The sequence below is a fragment of the Neolamprologus multifasciatus genome, chromosome 6 (assembly GCF_963576455.1).
Source record: "Neolamprologus multifasciatus chromosome 6, fNeoMul1.2, whole genome shotgun sequence".
Lineage (NCBI taxonomy): Eukaryota > Metazoa > Chordata > Actinopteri > Cichliformes > Cichlidae > Neolamprologus > Neolamprologus multifasciatus.
In genome coordinates, this window is record NC_140444.1 from 17,078,130 (window position 1) to 17,098,576 (window position 20,447).

The 20,447-nt window shown below is 41.7% G+C and overlaps 1 protein-coding gene across 6 annotated transcripts in view; it reads right to left on the bottom strand.

Moving 5' to 3' along the window:
- Positions 1-1,925: 1,925 nt before the first annotated feature.
- LOC146516767 (microtubule-associated serine/threonine-protein kinase 1-like) overlaps positions 1,926-20,447 on the bottom strand; it is a 79,855-nt gene continuing 61,333 nt past the window's right edge. For all 6 annotated transcript variants that reach the window (XM_085162839.1, XM_085162841.1, XM_085162838.1 and 3 more), the window contains 15 exons: positions 19,970-20,178; positions 19,007-19,145; positions 17,207-17,339; positions 16,082-16,247; positions 15,758-15,859; positions 15,172-15,294; positions 14,930-15,039; positions 10,311-10,474; positions 8,804-9,048; positions 8,430-8,681; positions 8,104-8,336; positions 7,568-7,690; positions 7,304-7,440; positions 6,504-6,691; positions 1,926-6,415 (listed from right to left, as the gene is read on the bottom strand). In XM_085162839.1, coding sequence (XP_085018965.1) covers positions 4,749-6,415; positions 6,504-6,691; positions 7,304-7,440; positions 7,568-7,690; positions 8,104-8,336; positions 8,430-8,681; positions 8,804-9,048; positions 10,311-10,474; positions 14,930-15,039; positions 15,172-15,294; positions 15,758-15,859; positions 16,082-16,247; positions 17,207-17,339; positions 19,007-19,145; positions 19,970-20,178 — 3,991 coding nt within the window. In that variant the 3' untranslated portion in view covers positions 1,926-4,748. The remainder of the gene's footprint in view (positions 6,416-6,503; positions 6,692-7,303; positions 7,441-7,567; positions 7,691-8,103; positions 8,337-8,429; positions 8,682-8,803; positions 9,049-10,310; positions 10,475-14,929; positions 15,040-15,171; positions 15,295-15,757; positions 15,860-16,081; positions 16,248-17,206; positions 17,340-19,006; positions 19,146-19,969; positions 20,179-20,447) is intronic.

Here is a 20,447-nt window from a genome sequence, read left to right on the forward strand (position 1 = left end):
CGCAGAGGAAGACAGTCATAATGGAAGATGCAGCTGTACCAAGTAAAAGCAACATGAGGGAGAAGAAACATCAGTAGCTCAAGAAATACCAAGGGCTAAGAGAGGAGCTAGAAAAGATGTGTAGGGTGAAGGCAACAATGGTGACTGTGGTAATCCGATGACTGCCAAACGGGGGAAGTGGCTCCAGCAGATCCCATAAACGATATTCGAGAGCTCCGTCCAGAGCAGTGCACTGTGCAGGACCCTAAAGCCCCCAGGGCTTTGGTAGAAGACTCAAGCTTTAAGGATAAAAAAGGGTAAGTAACTTTAAACTATATACTTATAACATATATTTTTAACCTGTCATCCTATCCCTGGCATCCTCCTGTGTCACACCAACCCTCTGCATGTCCTCAATCACTGCATCCAATCTTTTCTGTGGTCTTTTTCTCCTGCTCTCAAGCTCAATATTCAACATTGTTTGTCCAGTATATTCACTTACCCTCTGCTGTACATCTACAAACCATTTCAGTCTTGCCTCATTAACTTTCTCTTGAAACCCCTCAGCCTAATTTGTTCCTCTGATATACTCTTTTCTAATCTTGTCCATATCAGTAACTCTTAATGAAAATCTTCTCTGCCTCCTGTCTTTTGTCAGCATCACTGTCTTCAAACCAAACATCATAGCACACACCACTACCATCTTTTAAATTAGTAATATATTAACAGACCTGTCATATGTCTTCAAATACATATGGATACATTTTCATGTAAAAATAAATTACCTCCAAGCATTTGATTTTCAGGGGTTAGACTGATGGTTATAACATTGCTTAATTAATCAGCTATGAAAGTAATAATTTATTGCACCTGTACAGCTGCACAGCTGTTATAGGGCAAACTGCAGACAGGTTGCCAGTTTACTGTATCACAGAACGGTAGACCACTTAACCTCACATGCATGTCTTTGGACTATGAGAGAAAGTCAGACTACCCACAGAGAACATGCATATCTACACAGAAAAGGCCCCAGCTGGCCTGGTTAAGTCAGACCCAGGGGTTTCTCATTGTAAGGCAACAGGACTAACCACTGTACCACCATGATGCCCTAGTTCAAGCACACTATTTTAATTTAATTTATCCTTATTCTAAGAAAAAAAAAATTCAGTGCGAGTATGCACAAGTAGTGCAAGTATTTGTTTAGTTCCGTCTTAACATGGCTTCACATGTGGAGGTTACACATACATCACGCCCTAGACTTGGTCCCTAAGGTTAACTGGTGATTCCAAACTGACTGTAGGCTCAGATGTCAGTGTGTGGTTGTCTGTCTCTGTAGTGGCTCACAGCTTGTACAAGGTGTGCCTTTTTTCTTGCTCTGTACCAGCTAGGAAATTCTCCAGCCTCCCTGCAACTCCAAAAGTAGCAGAAAATAGATGGGCCTTAGACACTTAAAGGATGTGAATGTTTTCTCCACTAGTCAATGACAGTTTTGTTTTTTCAGTAGAAGAAGAAGATTCCAATCCATTTTATTTTGTTAATAAATGCAGCTAACTGTAATCTTGATAGTCTTGATAGGATCACTTTTCATTTGCAAAGGAATCAGCTTCATAAACCTTTTCACAGCTGGAGAAAGACAGAGATAACTAATAACATTAACTATGACTTTATTCCAGAGATTATAGCGCTGCAGCAGCTGTGAAAGGTTATTAGCTACACCTGTCTTTGACGGCTCTAAATGATCTAAAAGAAGTTCTAGACACTGAAGTCAGAATTAACAATACCCACCAAGCTCTCCTATTAGTAACAGCTACGATGACATGAACATCTTTTTTCAGGTGTAAAGAACTTATTTATAATTACCTGCACGCTGTAGCCAGAAGTGTGCTTACTGTGATAAATGCTGCTGCGGGATTAGAGGTTAAAGCCAAAAAAGAGTGAGATCCTGCAAGTTTTGGAACAAAAACGGAATTTTATTCCACGTACTGCACTTCAGGTGTCTGCATTTAGGTCACACCTATCACAAACAAAAATGCCGCAGTGGTACAACTAAATACACTTCGAGTGAACAGAGAAATGTGGAATGTTTTTATACTTATCAGACTTTTGTGTTCATTTGTAGAATCCACATTGTATACAGGATAGTAACTTACAAACAATATCATCAACTCAAGATTTTTTTTCTTTCAAATAAAGTGCATTTCTACTACTCTCTCTGTCAACCACGGAAAGAAAAAGACATTTTAAAACATGTATTATAGACACCACTGATCAGCAAAAGGCCTGAATTTTGATACAATAACTGCAGGAGTTTGTTTTCTTAATCGGGTGATTTGAGATGACCTGATCACTCCTTTATTACATCAAGGTATAAAAGAACTCCTTGCTGTGAATATAAGACAGTATATTTAAAAATGTAACTATTCACAAAGATATAATTAACAGTCACAACGGAAAATTAATAATTCATGTTTCAAGTGTTCATTTTATAATTACTGCAAATATTTTGTCATTAGAACTTTAAATGCATATTTGGTAACCGTATGGCTAACAACAACCATCAAATCAGTGCTCTGCACTTCATCAAGGAAACACTCACTCCAATAGATTATGATATTTCAAATATTTGATATTGATGCTAACCACTGGAGGGCAGTAGAGTAGTGTGTCAAATGGGAAAAGAAATCCCTGCCAAGCATGTAAGGCATGGGATATGGTTTCATATTCATGAATGGTTATGTGAAAAAACTGTAGAGTGCCAACACAGCAGAGATCAGCCTCCTGGTTTGTAGCTCTATGCAGTCTTAAGCTCATTGTTGCAGATTTCCAGGCAGATACAACAATGTAAAGCAACAAGCGGCTGCTCTTCGTTAAACTGTACACTGAACACCCAGTCGGAAGTGACCGAGACAAACTTTCACTAGATATGTTGTGCAGATTGAACCACTTGTTTGAGGTTTGCAGGTAAAAGTACATTTTAGTCCGTGAACTTCTGCCTTGGTGTCAGATTTACATGCTGTTGTTGGCTGAATCAGTTTCCCTTTTACGTTTTTACAACCTTGAATATCTACAATAAATCAAATCACTGGCAGAAAGTGACAATTAACAATCACATCTGGATTAATCTGTTTAGCCACCTACTCTCACACATGGATTTGCATAAGATTATGTACACTGGATAGTCATGAATTACAAGAAAGTGACTATGACCAATGAGAGAGGAACATCTTTTTGTGTGTGTGTGTCTCCTGTGAACATTTCCCAGCATTCCTGCTGAGATCACTGACAAACACTTTTATCTGTATGTTGCACAGCAAAATGTGAGGATTATATTAATCAGTCTGGACAAGCTAACTTGTAAGTACCTAAATACAAAGTCATTCTGATTACACTGTAGATAGCCTGGTTTAAAGAGAACAGGCTCGATGTGATATTCCATGTATGCACAAACCCTACTTTTGCTATAGAGCCCTTTAACAAGTAGATTATAGTATGCTACATCCATGACTGCCTGCTTTTCCAGATTTGCCTGAAAACAACACATGGGTTCACTGCATATGTGCATAATACATTTTTCTATGCCTTAACATGCTATAGTCTCCCAAGCAACCTTCACTGTGCCGGTTTGATTTGTTGGGGAAGGATTTCCTTCCTGCTTAAAAAATAAAATAATACTTTAACTGTTACTGGATCCTGACTGCTCATTTTGAGAAGAATTTTTATGCCATGACCCTCGCTGAGTCTGCCGAGTCTTTGAACAGACACAAACATGGTCACACGCTTCTTAATCCACTCATAAACACACTTGTGTCCTAATTCGTGTGACCACAGGCGTATGGATTTAAATGCATGAAAATCAGCTGCTGACACGGCTGCTTCCTGTGGCGATGTGCGAGTGTGTGTTTGCGAATGTGGCAGCAGCCAGAGATGGAGTGAAGAAAAGGGCTGCGGTAGCCCATCCTGCGAAGGAGAGATAAGCGCCAAGCGCTGAGGTCTGACGTTCTCGCTTTCCTCTGTGGCCTTCAAGAACCACCAGAAATTGTCCCAGGGTAGCTAAACGCACATGCGCTTGCACACACAAACACACACACACACACAAAATCCCCTACGACAGAGATTGCGAGACTGTGCTCGCTGTGATGTCCACTGACAGAGTGCCTGCTTTGGCTTCGTCTGACCGTTTAACTCAGGAAAGTAAACTGCTGGATGATGAATAAAGAGCTCAATAATCTTCTTACTCAGTAACTGTTTGATGTGTCAACTTTGATTTGACTGTTTCACTGCTTTGGTTGATGAGCAGTAAAAAAAACAAAAACAAAAACAAACAAACCCCCAAACAAAAAAAGGGCTGGCTGAAAGAAAAAATAGAGTGACTGGATTTGGTATTCACAGTATTCAGCATGTTTTGATCTGTAAAGCACTTTTTGACCATCTTGTACCTATTACACATGTACAGTACAAACCATGTGACATGCATTCACACAGACTCACATATACATCTGATAAAGTGTTTCACGTTACATTTAGAGTCCTCTTATTAAAGTATTTATAATAGAAAATCAACAGTTAATGCACCTTTACAGTAGATCTTTTACTCCTGGTTTTAGGTTAGATTCAGTCAGTGATTGGAATCAATAAATAACATTTTATACTCTTAAACTGGAATGTACATTGGTTTTAAGTGCTAGTCTTCTGTTGCATTGTCCAAAAAAGGCATCTTCTTTTTTTTTCTTTTTCTTTTTACTAAAGTCCCATTTAGGGACTCCATGAGGTCACATTTTCGGCAGGCTGCTACCTGTTGCCTTCTCTAGCGGTGAACCAGCAGGACTCTGGGTCACCACTGCAGCCCCAACAACCACTCGACCTCCAGCTGGAGAGTCAGACTTTCCCACTGTGCCTCCCTGCTTTTCCTCTGCTGCTTTAGACTGCTGCTCTTTGCTCTTGGCCCCCTCTTGAGAGCCGAGCTTGATCGGCCCGAGGACGTTTTTGGCCACAGTGGTCAGCTGGCTGACGAAGCTTGTCTTGTCACCAGGGGAGACAGGCCGTGACTTACAGAGGGAAGGTCCACAGAGGGAGGGGGTTACCGCGGTTGGGGAGGGAGAAGGAGAGGGTGAGTGCTCCTCCACCACCTCCAGACGACATTTGTCCTCCCAGTCGAGTGATCCCCGGTAGCAGTTGACAGCCCCGAGTCCCTGCCTCACTTTGGCCAGTGACAGCACCTGCCCATGTGGGGGAACGACAGGAGGGAGGACCCGAGCTGGTAGTTTGGGGCTTTTGGAGCCAAGGTCTGGTGTCCTTGTGTCACTGCTGTCAGTCCCCATCTTTCTCAGGGCGTCTCCAACTCCTGATGGTTTAAAGGTTTTGCTCAGAGGACCTCCTGTCACTGTTGTGTTGATGCCAACGGATTTATCTGGAGCAGAAGCAGAGCTTTTGCTGTAGGCAGCTCCAGGAAGACCACACCGGCCCTTGTTGTCTCCTTCCTGCTTTGATTCAGGTCTGCCCCCTAGCTGCTGCTCCAGTGGATGTTTACTATTAGAAAACAGACTTTTGGCTATCTTGGAGTCTAGCTGTTTTGGAGACATGTCCGGCTGACTCTGGGTGAGCTTCTCAGGCCCCTTGTGAGCACCTAAACCCCCTGTTGTTTTGGTAGGCGTGCTAGGGGTTATAGCTTTAGTAGTTCCTGCACTTAGTACAGAGCTTTGTGAGTTCAAAGGCTGCTCACTTGCATGAGGTTTTCTTCCTAAGGATGACTGCGATCCTGTCCCAGCCTCCTTCTCCCTCTCCACTCCTCTCTCTTTCTCTTCCCTCTCCCTTCCAGCCAGTAGTGTTTCCCTGCTCAGTGGTGACTCCTGTCTCCCCAGTCTCCTCGCTGGCTTCAGCACACCAGTCTCTGGGGAAGTTGAGGATGAGGGTAGAGGGGGAGGATTAGGAGGCAAATTTTCCCCTTCTGTCTCCAGCAGGCTCTGGAGCCCAAGCTCGCAGAGGAAGGCGTCCTTGCGGTACTCAGAGTGCTGCACCTCAAGGCTGTGTTTCCTCAGTGGACCCCCCAGCCCTCCAGTAGAGCTTGACTGGGTTAGAGGCGAGCCTAGTTTCTCTGCTGACTGCACGCGTTTGAGGAGAGGTGATCGCGGAGGCTCGGCACTCTTGGGCCTGGGACGTACCACCGGCGGGGAAGAGTGGAGCTTGGCAGGGAAAGACTGGGTTGTGTTGGAACTCCCTACAGTGTGACCTGGTAAAGGTGGAGGTGAAGACTGGGTGGGGGAGGGCGTGTGAGCCAGTGGGGACAGTGGAATATTACCGGCAGACTTACATCGGGCAGACCGATACTGGCGATGGAGTTTCGGGGAGAGGCCGTGCAGTGAGCTGGGTCTCATGTGCTGCGAGGGAGCCGGGGAGTTTGGAGTGCTGGATGCTGCAGAGCTGCTCTGAGAGGACGCACCTGCAGAGAGCAGAAAAGATGAGTGAAGCTGTCAAAACCCCCAAGGAAGTAAAATTAATTTGTGCACTAATTATTTTCAGTGTCCTACCCAAGTATGAGGGCTCAGGGGTGGAGCGATAGCCCTGAGTTGGAGACCGTGCAGACAGGCTGTGAGTTGGGGAGCCGGGAAGACTCTCACTGGAGGACAAAGAGCGATTCAGGGAGGACAAGCTGCGGCTGGTGTGCAGGAGATTGGACTGTTTTGTGATCTTGCGGAACAAGGAGCTACGCTTCTTACTGCGGGATAGAGAAGAGAATAAATAAAGAAGAAAGGAAGGTCTGAATTGGGAACAACAAATAACCGACAGTAATTTACAGTATTTATTAACTTTGTTTAAAAGCACAGTACTGATGGGTTTGCAAGTAATGCGTACTAGCTACAGATCATACAGTACACTGAGTATTTTAAACTGTTGCTAAGCTCAAAAACACTACACAATTTTGATTTAATTCTCTATTATTTTAATCATATCAGACATTTTGTTTTTAACTAACCACTCAGGGTGATGTGCTGCTCTATAGTGTTTTGACAAATTTCCTGTCATTGCTGCATTCAAGATAGCTTTGACCTCAGGCAGTTACTGACTTCGAAGTCTTGTTATAATCTCCGAAGATATTTTTTTTGTAGTACATTAAAATAAATAGAAATCAGGTTCTGCTTTAAATGTATAATGTGTACCTCAGCCACAAAACTGTTATAATCAATAAAGCAAAACACGTAAAGCTCTTGAGTTAGTAAGGCTAACTCTTCTTCACTCTATAGCCATTATAATAATGAAAAATATGTTATTGAGGCGAGAGTTCAGCTGAGTTGTTGTATAAGAGCAGTGTAGCAGCTACTTGTCCTACTTGTCCTGGCTGTCTTTGCCCATCGTCCTCTTGTTTCGCCGGGCCATCTTGCACTTGTAGCTGGCCTTACGAGCAGGGCCCACTTTAATGGAGGTGTTCTCAAAAGGTGTGGTTGTCACCGTCACCTTGTTGCCACTCTGCACAGAAGAGCAATAATAATTTCTGCACTGACAAGCCCATTTACATAAAGCCTTCTCTTGAAATTGAAAGCTGGTTATTTATATTGCCAGCGCGGAACAACTGAGAATAAATAAGCCTGCTGACCTTGAGGATGAGCTCCACTACTTCAGTGTGGACCAGACCATGGACGGGCTCCCCGTTGACATGAGTGATGAGGTCACCAGCACAAAGGCCAGCTTCCTGGGCGGGGCCACCGTCCTCCACATGCTGCCAAAACGCAAAAAATATTCAAGTTCGCGGAAGGGGGAAAATCACCTCCATGTAAACAGAATGCTCATGCTGTGATTCTCACTGGTAAATCTCAAGACAAGACAAATATTTTCAGATCAGATTATGTAGCATATTTGTGTATGGTGAGATTAGAAAAGTGGCTCTAACGTTCAACAGCAATGTTAGATCTTGTTATGTCCTTATTGTCCAGCTTTACTGCAGTCCTAATCCTGCTCTGCATTCTAAGTGCTTCCCTTCAGTTTAATCCCCCTTTTTTAAATTATTGATTCCTATTTAATGGCAGCTCCACTTCTAAAAGCACACTCACAAATCAAAACACAGGCCATCCCTCTTTGCGTGAGGTTATGGAGTTCAGCTACAACATTAATACATGTCTGAGAGTTTCTTACCCAAACAATGTGATGTACGCTGTAGATATCACTGTCTCCAATGTAGACTCTGATGGCTCTGAGAGTAAAGCCATATTTCTTTCCAGAGCGGTGGATGGTAATGGGGGAGCGCAGCACACTGACTGCCGGGAAAAAGTCTCTGCTGGGTGAAGAGTCGCGTGACGAAGGGTTGGAGGAGAAAGAGTGGGGCGACATGGGACTGGCCAGCGGGGAGAAGCCGCCATGCTGCTCCACTAAAAGCAAGGAGATGGTAAAGAGGAGAAATAAGTATGACGTATCAGTAGTATTATTAAGTGTTTCATTGTCTCTTTCCTTGCCCTTCTTACCTGACGGTATGATAACAGACAGGGCCGTGGCAGAGGCTGATTTAATGACCTTGTTGCCTGCTCTGGAGTTTCGCTTCTCTCCCTCACCAGACAAATGCTGATGGCGTGCCCTCCGGAGGACCAAGTCATTTGTTGCTCGGGGCCCCAGAGGGTCATACAGAGGAGTCATCACATCCCGGCCGGTTGCTGCAGGGGATAATGTGGTGATGGCTGTGGTAATGCCCGGTGTCTCTCCTGGCCTTGGAGATTTGTCTGTGAGCACACAAATTAATAACAATGTTAAAAATGACTCAGCTGACTCAACAGTAGCCATCTTATAGGCAAAACCTCTTTTGCGTCAAACATCTTTGAGGCTTTCCCGCCTGCTGACACACCTGCCCCATTGATCTCCTTCAGACTGTTCCTTTGCTCCAGCAGGCTCGGTGAGGGGACAGTAGTCCCGTCCAGCGAAGTGCCACGGACCTTCATGTAGTTCTGGCGGGACAGGAATTCGGACTCGCCCTCTAGAGGTGAGGCAAAACGATGCGTGTCCATTAGAGCTGAGAAGCGCCGTCGGGCACCAAGAGGAGGGCTCGCATCACCTTCTGTGTAGAGGGACTCTGAACAGGACAGGCGCTTCCTGTAAGAGAAGGATGCAGTCAGAGAAGGTAATGGCACAAATTTCTCTGCAACCACGCAAGTGACTGTCTGCTCTAACAGTGCAGCAATGACTATTACAGCTCTAACAGCCCTACAGAACCTGTGTGGGTGTGTTTTGCTTTTCCTTCCCTGCTTTCGGTAATTACCATTCTACAAAAATTCAGCTGATGGGAATGTCAATGATTCTAGACTAGGAATAATAAAAACTCACAATTTAAGAAATATGACAAAAGGTCTGAGATGATACTTTTTTTTTTTTAAATTTCTAAGGAAAACATTTATTTCTAGTTAATGAACCACATCACTTCACTTTGCATTTGAATTAGCAGTAATTAAACACCAGTGATTTTTTTAGCAGAGAAAGACGGGACACAATCAGTCACAAATTATTATTTTTCTAATTAAATCATAATTAAATAATGAGCTGTAGGAAAAAAGACTTGGTTGAAGAGAGAGATGATACAGATAATGTCCATTTGTTTTGGATGGGGAGAAAATAGGTAAGGTAATAAATAATGAGTCTCTTGATTTTCTGTTATGGAGACAGAACCTATCAGTTATTTCCTTTCACGTGTGAATACAGAGTGATTTCAATCCCGACAAACAGCCTGAGGTGAAATGGAGACATGAGAAGTAATGGAAATCTGTTTCTGGTGTATGCAAACCACAGTACGAATGAATTAGATCTCACAATGAGAGTAAATTTTCCATTTATGCGAGCTACAAACTAAAATGATTGATGCAAGCTAATTAGAGGTCTTTCGTTTTCAATATTAAGATTGAGGCAGGCATTTCCTGTAACAGACGAAGAGCTAATAAGCTGTGTCTGTTAGGAACTGAAACAGCTTCAGAATCGAGGGTACAAGTATCATTGAACCACTTGCACTCAAACTAATGAAATGGAATAAAACTAATGAATCTGTTGAACAGAAACATATGAGGCACCAATCAAACTCCGCTCTCCTCCTTCAGACTGGGTGGACCTGATGCTGTTTTTGTCTCAAAGTGAGTGCAAATTCTCACACAAAGATCTTTTTATACAACGAGTGTCAGAACTGGTGTGAGTGAGACGGAAATAAAACTCCAGACAAACTGAAATAAGTGAGGCTGCCAAAAGGAAAAAACCTTCAGGGAATCACCTCATGAACATCCTCATACATTGCTTAGGTGTAAAGAACACCCCTCCTTACTGTGTCATACCTACAATAAACTGAACCTTATTCAGTGCTGCCCACCACTCACATCTCAGGGGATCCAGTCCTCCAGCTCTTGTCCCTCATGCTGAAGCTGCCCATGCTCTCTCTCTTCGTTACCTTGTCCTCCCGTGGGCCCTTGTGCTCCCGACGGGACACGGAGCTCGTAGCTTTCTGTTCCAGCTGAGAAAGATGCTCCATGCTGCTGTACACCTGCAGCGGGACACAGTCAGATCGATGAGCATTTGGTCTGTTGGCTTCGATTAATAGCTCAGGAGAAATGTTGCTTTTGAGTTGGAGTTGCAGATATACATTCTGTGTGAATTTGTTTCAGACACATGCCTTTATTTCAACAATTACTGGTGATATGATGATTTTCATTATTCAGTTCAGGTGGAGTGTTTTTGGCATAGACTGTAGATAAAAGTCTGTGACATCAACCAAAGCTTGATGTCATTTTTTTTCCTGAAACCAGCAACTTCACAAAGCTGCCCAGCCTAAAACGCACACTGCTTTATCATCTATTTTACTCTAATTGGTAACATAATTTACAAAATTAATAGCATGCAGTATTCAGTATGATTGTCAAGACTGAAGCCTCTTCAGGAAGGTATTTATGAGGTTATAGATTAAGGGAGTGCATAGTTTGCATAGCTTTCCTATAGAAAACTATGCAATCCCACTTCAGTTTCCTTTGAGCCACGTCTCAATTTGACCTGGAAACTTAATCTTTTCAGTCTATAGTTTCTGGTAGCAACCTGGCATAAAATACACAAATAAATGGACTGGTACTATCATTGACAACTTTTGTCTCGTTGTGCTTTAGACTACAAGTGTCATTCGGCCAACCACCGAGTGCACCTATGCACTTTTATCTAACATTTACCGATGGATTGGTAAGAACTTGAGTTTCCGTATCTCGCCCCAAAATATTTTAGCACATGGACAGGAGGAGCCAGCGATACTTCTGATTAGAAGGCAACCACTGCATTGCCTGAGCTACAGCCAACCAGTGGGGAAGATGTCAGATTCCTTAAATTTCACCAGCTTTTGCACTTCAGTTTATTTTTACAGGTCTGCTTATGTATGAAAGTTGCATAAAGGATAGAGCCAGAAGTATAACAAATAAAATAATCAGATATTCACCAAATGCCTGTAGCTCACTCATAATCACTGCCTGAGGCTACATCCAGTGCTGTGTAACACACCTGAATCCCCAAGCAAACTGTCTGTGGTCGCACTGCAATTTCAGTTACAGGAGATAAAACCGCCCGCCATGAGTCTGAAATGCCAAATCGATGGAGGACTTGTTAATGGAGTATCTCGGTCCAGGTTTTAGCTTTCAATGTGGTCTGCTAGCTCAAAATGAGTGCAGACCATTAAAAAAAAGATTTTACTCTTTTAGATGATTCAGCCTTTAAAACATGCATATATGCCTCCTTAGGAAGCCTCTAACAGCTCAGGTTTGCAATTTCTGTGGAAAATTATGTGTCACAGTCTGGCCGAAATACTTTAAGAGTCTGATAAGGAGAACATTATGAGCTGTTAAATTTTAGGACATTCTGGCAGTCGTAATTCTCACTATTGGCAGCGTCAATTCAAAAATACAAATTTGCACCTTGGCTTTTGCAGATATGTGAGTGAGCAAGACTGGAGAAAATGTCCATTTGGAATTTATTAACCAGTTTGCTTTGATGCAAGTCTGTGTGCATTATGTAATCATGGCAAATGGTTACTGTGCTATATAATCAGTGGGGTTTTAATCATGGGAACACTGTGCATCTAAAAGTAAAATGCAGTTAACTCATTTGCCTAACATATGTTTGAGAGTAGAAGGAGGCATAAATCTTTGGGACATTGTGTCAGGAAGGCCCACCCAGGGTAAAAAAACAAAGAGGATCTCTCAGCTGCCTGTTTTTAGAAGATATTGTAGAAATATTACAATATCACTAATCTATGAATTTAAGTACAGTATTTTTGTTTTTTTTTTATTATCAAATTAAGCAGTTAAGAAGCTTTGCACTACTGTAAAGACACTCCCAGCAGCATGAATGTTTTCTCTGCATGCAAGTGAGTATTAACGTACCACAAAGACATGTGCATAATTAAATTGTAAGGCCTTTATTATGTGCAGAGTAACACAGGAAAGCTAAGCTGTGTGGGGGAGGACAAGAACTGAGCTGTGTTAAGGAAAGCCTAAAGAATATTCTGCAGTGCACCATGGAAACAAGTATCAGCTGAAGACTGAGCTATCGGCTCAGAAAAACAATGTTAACAGCTACAAACAATTTCTTAGCTTCATGCATTCCTTCATTTGTTAAATGCACCGCAGTCATTTAGCAGCAGTTTCTTCTGTTCTATCATCTAGTTTTATCTTTGTTTGTTAGTGGTTCAAGAGGATCAAGACAATACAGCACTATGTAAAACCCCTCATTTTCTTTATACTTTGCTTAAAAGGAGTCAGATTTTCTTGTATTTTTAAAGTGATCTTCAGCAACAGTTCTCCAGGCGTTCTGAAGGTCCTTAAAGTTTTTCTTTAGACTCATTTACAGTCATTCACTCTCAGTCCAGTCCTACCTGATACTTTTTTTCATTTAACTCTATGAATCCACTTAACTCTATGAATCACTCAAACATTAAAAGACACCTAATTCAAGGGAACAACCAGTATTGTGTCTACAAATAACAGGCAACTTAACTTAGCAAAGAATCAATTTTAGGCTGTACCTTCAGGCACTTTGATACTAGCAGTATGTCGTAAAAATTGATAATTTCTTTAGTTGAATATGAAAAATGACAGCGCTAGCAGAGTTTGATAGGCATAAAATAGCATTTTTGCTACTGGAAAAAAATCCAGCAAAGATCTGACACAGGACCTGAGAGATGCATCTGGCTCTTCAGTTATCCAACCTACTGTTTGCTGAAGCCTCATCAAAAATGGTCTCAGTGGAAAAGTGGCTGTCAATAAGCCCATTTTTAGAGAAGGGAAGCAGGAAGAAAAGGCTGAGGACTGAAAATCAGTGTGATGAATTAAAAATTACATTCAAACTGTTTTCAGTATGTAAGGAGGAAGTTTGGAGAGAGTTGTCCAAAGACCACCTTGTGCCATACAGCATGCTATTTAAACTTCCCCTAACTAAGATCCTTATTAAAGTGACCCAACTGCGTTGATGCACATTCATTTTGATTCTTGTTTCAGCCAGAATGCTGATCCATGGATAACTGGCTGCTCACTGCAGCCTCCATGCCCGGACACACCTGCAAATGCTCCTCGGCTTCTGAACAAATCCCCTGCCAAATATAAGTGCTTGTCAAAATTCAAGCCTGAGATTTTACTGGGGCCCTTGTCCTAAAAAAGGGGTCTAGCAACACTGATGTATGAGGTGACACATTCTGTTATAGCATGCAGAAGAAAGATTAATGAATGTCACCAAACCTACTTTAAAAGTGTGCTGGTCTAAGTTTTGCATTCACGCCCTTGTTGGTTGCAGAACGACATTACATTACTAATTAAATTGTTCTTTAATTTCTTGGATAATGATCTAATAGCTTGGTGTCACAGTGTCTGGGTTTTGTCTTATTTTGAGTTTGGAAACCTTGCTAATCAGTAATCACTTCCTTGTGTATAAACATTCCTGTCTTTCTTTTAGTCTTTATCTGACAATCTGCTTTCCCTCCTGCATGCTCCGAGTAAGATTCCTTGTTCCTGTGCTGATAGTCTGGTGTGGACAATGTCAGAAAGCTTTCAAATAAAATACCAAAGTTTGTCTCACTCTCAGTCCAAATGTCAGAGATTTATCTTTAGAGCTACAGAAGTAAGAGAGAAGTACCCAGTCTTCACACCAAAGAAACTCAAACCAGCAGACTTTTGCTTATCTAAGCCACTTAACTAATAATTAAAGTAGTTTGTGATTAAATTATCATTATTAATAATGATATCTCTACAGCAGTACATTAAAATGAATTAAATTCATAAGTGTATTTGCTACAGATCTTGTCGTTTCAGGGTGCTTGGCAGATGTCTCTGTTCACGTGCAATACCTGTAAAAATCTGCCAAACAGCCTTGCAACGCTAACTGTAACGTTATTTTAAATTTAACTGAAATTGGGATTTCATTGAGGCACTTTCTGTTTTCAAGCAGGGGTGGACGGAGCAAATACAGGGAAGGCAGAGCGAGTTAGACAAAGAGATATGAAAAGACAGCATGAGGTGAGAAAATCCCATCTGAGGGAGAAAGTGTGACAGAAGAGGGAGTCACAGATCAGAATTGGAGGAGCCGAGCAGAAAGTGTGAATGTGAAAACAAATATAGTTAAAAAGATGTCTGGATCAGAACACATCTGTAGATAGGAACAGCAAAAAATATAGTGTGAGGAATTAGAAAAATAGCAGGTGGAAGACCCTGACTGTCTTAAAATAGAAAGAGAAAAGAGCATCAGCGATGATGGAGGAGTGAGTCCAATTAGAGTTATTAGCAGCAGACATGAGACCTGGTCCGACCTCCAGATGCTACACTATGTACAGGATGACCTACTTTTATCTAAAAATCTTGTCTCTTCACTCATCGAATCCTGTCCGATGTCTGTGTGACAAAATGTGACAGAGTGAGGAAAAAAAAGTAAAAGTGACTGAGACAGAGATTAAAAAAAGTGAGAGGCAAAGTCAGACCTTGCTGAAGCGAGGAGAGCAGGATGAGAACTGTCTGATCTCCACTGGCTCATCATCATTGGTGTCATCCTCGTCGTACGTATTGATGTGGTGATAACGATCGGAGCGAGCTGGCAGACACGAGAGAGAGAGAGGCAGAGAAGATAAAATGGGATTTTCCGGCTGGGGTTGTGTCAGAACATCCTTAAATAACCCATGAACCTAATATTAATGTCATTTCACATAAATCCAGACACACGTACTATCAAAGTAGCTTGTGTCCTCCTCTGACTCCAGGTGAGGGATGAACTCTGCCTTCTGTCTCAGCAAACTGTTCCAGTCCAGCTCACTGAAGAAGGAGTGCTGCTTTACCTCAAATGCGCCCCCTGGTGGTGGGTGTGTAAACAACATTAATTGTTACCCTCATCCAAAAATAAAGATGAATGAGATGAATAGTCTTTCAAGAACAAATGTAAAATATATTGTAGAATGCCAAGTGGAGATGATAAGATTTTTTATGATACTTTTTTATGCATTATATAAACGCTTAAGCCAGAAAGTTATAGGTGGACAGGGGAGAAACAGCTTTCCTGTCTGTGTCAAGAGGTGAAGAATTATTATGCTTTCTTAAAGCCACAGCTTGTTTTAGGTGGCTTTATCTGTCTTTCAGCTAAGCTAGCCAGTGGCTAGCTTTAGCTTCATATTCAGTGGGCACAAAAAGAAACAAGACCCCAAATACTTTTGTTTTATATTGCACCTGTTCCTTTTAATGTTACTTTGCATTCGTATTCCTGTTGCAAATAGCTGCACATGTCAAACCAGCTATCAAGTGAAAGAGCAAACCAGTACCTGTACCGAGCCTGACCAGAGGGTTGGTCTGTAACAGGGCAGAGATGAGGGATTGGGCATCTGCAGGCAGGGCCTCATCACCATCTGGCCAAACTATGTCATCTACCAGAGGCACAAGAAACAGAGAGCAAAAGGTGAGAATAATAATAAAGGGAAAAAAATACATACTTAGTTTCTGGAACAGAATTCAAAATCTTTGGTTTCTAACCTTTACAGAAGGCTTTAAGTCTTAGTACACTTATCATTAACCACTTATAATCTTTATGCAGTTTGAGAAGGCCTTTAAAACATAGTAGCAACATAGGTTTATCACAATTTCCTCACCTGTGATGACCTGTCCAAACAGCTCCTCAGGAGTGTCTCCAAAGAAAGGCACACAACCCACTAAGAACTCATAGAGGATGATCCCCATGGCCCACCAATCCACCGGCTTCCCGTAGCCTTGGCGGAGAATCACTTCTGGAGCGATGTACTCTGGAGTACCGCAAACCTGTGAGCAATGATTGAGACAATTTGGAGGAATGGAAGAAGAAAGAAAAGGAGAAAAGGAGAGAAAGAGGAAGAAAGACAAGTTAATCATCCTTAATAAAAATAAGCTGCTACTGTGGACATCGGCGTAACTTTGTGCTGAACATTGGGGTGGTCAAGATCTCTGTCTAAATAAATAAATAAATCTGGATAAATTCCTAGATGATTAAAGATGCAACTATTTTGCTGGTAATAACTGAAATTAGAAAATTGAAAATCAACAGCCTATCTATGCAAGATAATTAATAATTTTATTGGGGGGGTCATAACCCCCCTAACCCCCCTGGAAATCACGCCCCTGACTGTGGACGTAATGGAAATGCTCTGGATAAACAAAAGGTACATCAATACTGAGTGACAACTAGTGGGAACTATCCAAAACAAGAATTGTGGACAAATTAAATCAGACACATCAGGACAGCCCAATAGTAAAAGTTCTGACTGACTGAGAAATTCTCTCTCTGCCATAATCTCCACCACAAAGCTGCAGTCTGTTTCTGCAGATGTGAGCTGATTACTGGCAGAAACACAGATGCTTGCTTCCACTGAGAAGATGAAAAGGACACGCGGCCCAATCTGACTGCTCACGACTGGTTTAATTCAGAGTATAAACAATTACTGTAATTGCAAAACAGGATTGTTATGGAGATGGAGGGCATTAATGATTCACTTATTCAGACTAAACAGGAAGCATTGTAATGCAGCATCTTTGTTCGGATAATATTGATTTTGCCAGATGACTTGGCAGGTTTGCATGCGTGGTTGAAAAAAGGATTTTTTAAAATGGGATTCAGCTAATTAGCCTCTAAGTGGACATGCACCTCATTCATAAAGTTACTAATTAAAAATGTTGCATTAAAATGCTGTACTTCATGTTTTAACATGTTTAATGCGACCGGTGTGAGGTCGTGGGTACCGTACCTGCTTGTCCAGAAACTCCCTGGCATCTTTCTCAATGTGTCCCTCATACAGGTTGGTGGTAAGGCTCATTAGGCCCATCTTCGACAAGCCAAAGTCAGTCAGCTTAATGTGGCCCATGGAGGTAATCAGGAGACTACAAGGAGAGAGAAAACAGGCATTCATTCTGGCAAATGACATGAAACCCCCCCCCCCCCCCAAACAAAACCAAAAACAGAAGTTTTTATACACCTATAAGCCATAAAGCAATCCAAACCAATCCCTCAAAAATTGAGGAGCTGTGTAAAATCTGAATAAAACAGAATGCAGCAATTTGCAAATCTTGTAAACCCATATTTTATCTGCAATAGAAAACATTAAACACATCAAATACTTAAACTGAGGAAATTAAATACATTAAACATGTTGAAAAAAAAGAAGTTGGGACTGGGCCATGATCAGAATCAGAACACTTTATTGATCTCTAATTATGTGAAAATATGCAGTCAGAGAAGCTCCGACACAGTAAGTACCGAACCAATTAAAGTAAATTAAATGTTACAAAACATGACAAAATAGTTCTAATAGATATAAATACCTCTGATTATAAATACCCCAGTATATTACACAAATTACATAAGGCATTACAAATACCATGGCCACGGCCGTGTCTGGAAACTGAGGAGATCCGTTGTTGAACTTCTGGGAGAGGAATGTCTCCTGTTCCCATATAGGATTCAGTCTGGGGTCTTCTTTGTTGTATTTTTGGTTTGATTATTATTTTTAGGTTTCCAGTTAGTGAAAGGACAGAGGACACTGGACACAGACCAGTTCAGCAGCTGGACTTGTTTAATAGGCTGTTGCACTCAATGCAGTTTGCCGTTTAGGATTGTCTTGTTGAAATATACAAGGCTGTTCCAGAAAAAGACCTTTGGATGGGAGCGTGTGCCGCTCTAACATCTGTGTATACCTTTCAGCACTGATGGTGCCTTTCCAGATGTGCAAGCTGCCAATTCGATTAATGAATGCACCCGATCCAGGCTTTTGACTTTTAAAGTTTTATCAAGGGCTGTTTGTTAAAGAAAAACTTGGATGAGTTTTGTTTTTGCATTATCTTAGGCTTCGGTCCATGTCTATTATTATTATTATTATCATCCATTCAGTCATCTCTCCATCCACTTTTATGATTTAGGATCACAGGGGGCTCGAGCTGTCATAGGGTAAAAGGCTAGGTACACCCTGTGCAGGCCATCAGTCTAACATAAGGCTAGCACAGAGGGACAGACAAATATTCAAGCTCACATTCACTCCTATGGCAAATTCAGAAATTGCTTATTAACCCAACCCCTTGCATGTATTTTAAATGTTGGGGAGGAAACTTGAGTACACAGAAAGAAGCAGAGTGAGAATATGAAGAAGGCCCAGGTCATCTGATTGAATCCAACCCAGGACCTTCTTATAGTGAAGCAATAGTGCTAACTGCAGCATTTTCCTCACGAGAACTGCCGCTCACGTGATAATTTGCCTCTTCTGAACACTCTTTGTAAACCCTAGAAATGGTTTTGTGTGGAAATCTCAGTAATTACTGAAATACTCAGCTTATCAGCTTGTCAGGAAATAACAAACATGCTACATTCAGGGTCACTTAAAGCACTTTTCTTTCCTGGTCTGGTGCTCTGTTTGAACTTTGGTAGTTTGTCTTGACTATGTCTACAACCCAAAATACACTGGGTTGCTGCCATATGATTGGTTAATAATATATTTGAACAGGTGTAATTAAACAAGTGGTTATATTGATTGATAATATAAATTTTAAACACTCACTTGTCGGGTTTGAGGTCTCTGTGGACGATCCCATAGTTGTGCAGATACTCCAGGGCTAATACAGTTTCAGCAAAGTACATCCTCGCAAGCTCAACAGGCAGAGCCCCAATGTTCTTCAGCAAAGTGGCACAGTCCCCACCTGCAATCACATAAACAACACGCGTTACTGTTAATGTGAATTTGTAGTTATAACATAAATCTATGCTCGACGTGTTAAAACTTTCAAACAAATGATGCCGAACCCCAGAAAGACATATTTTGATCTGATTAGGGAGAACAAATTCATTAAATGTGAGTCATTGTTTTTATCACTAGAACATTAGAAGTCTTTTGTGAATTAGTAAAACAATTTGCTTTTTATGTTTCTATTTTTGGGGGTTTTAATTAATTTTTGTGCCATCCATATTTGGCACTGCCATCATACATGAGTCATAAATTCGTACCTACCGTTGACAGTTCAGTGTGTCTGTGAATCAACAGCGATCTTGACAAAATAATACAATTCAGCACAAATAGAAGGAAAACTGAGTCGAGCTTTAGCCGTGAGCCAGTGAAACTCCCCTGCCCTTTTTTGTAACTGAGACATTATACTTCACTGCACGTTTCCTGAATGCTTGACCTTCGGTTTAGAAGCCAGAGGCTCAGGTGGCAGTTTTATTCACAATTTTAAAAAATAAGTACAGGAATTGAATGAAAATTAAAATAAAAAAATGTAGATAAAACAGAAAAGGCCATGGCTACAGCATCCAAAGGAAAGGTGGCGTGAAAAGCGTATCCTGACGTGCTGGAGGTTATTTCACAGATGTAAAAGAGTCAGGGAGGAAATGTGTTACTTTACACACAAGGCACAAACTTGACCAACACACAACAAAAAAGAAATCAAGGCACGTGTTTAGAGTAGCTTCATACGATCTTATCAATTTGAACTCAGATCTAGTGAAAAACCACAGCCAACCCCCTTACCTTCAACGTACTCCATGACCATGCAGAGGTGTCGTCGCGTTTCGAAGGAGCAGAACATGGAGACGACGAAGGGGTTCTCCGCAAATGTGAGTATGTCCCTCTCCACAAACGCCTGCTGGATCTGGTTCCTTAGGATCAGATTCTGCTTGTTGATCTTCTTCATGGCGAAACGCTGACGTGTCTCCCTGTGGCGCACCAGGTAGACGGCGCTGCAACGCAGGGGAGACAGACGAGTACAGAACAGAAGAAATGAGGTATTGAGGAAAACAGCAAGTGGTACAAACTGCAGAGGATATTTCATCTCCTTTCAGACATGAGCTCAATAAAGTGTGGCTGTGTGGACACATCAAGGAGGACATTAAGACTTGAAAACCTCAAGCACAAAATGTCAACCCCCAAGCTCGTAATCTTCATTTTCTGTTTGATCCTGAACCGAGTCTTTGAACTACACCTGAAAAATAACCCATTTTCTCTCATT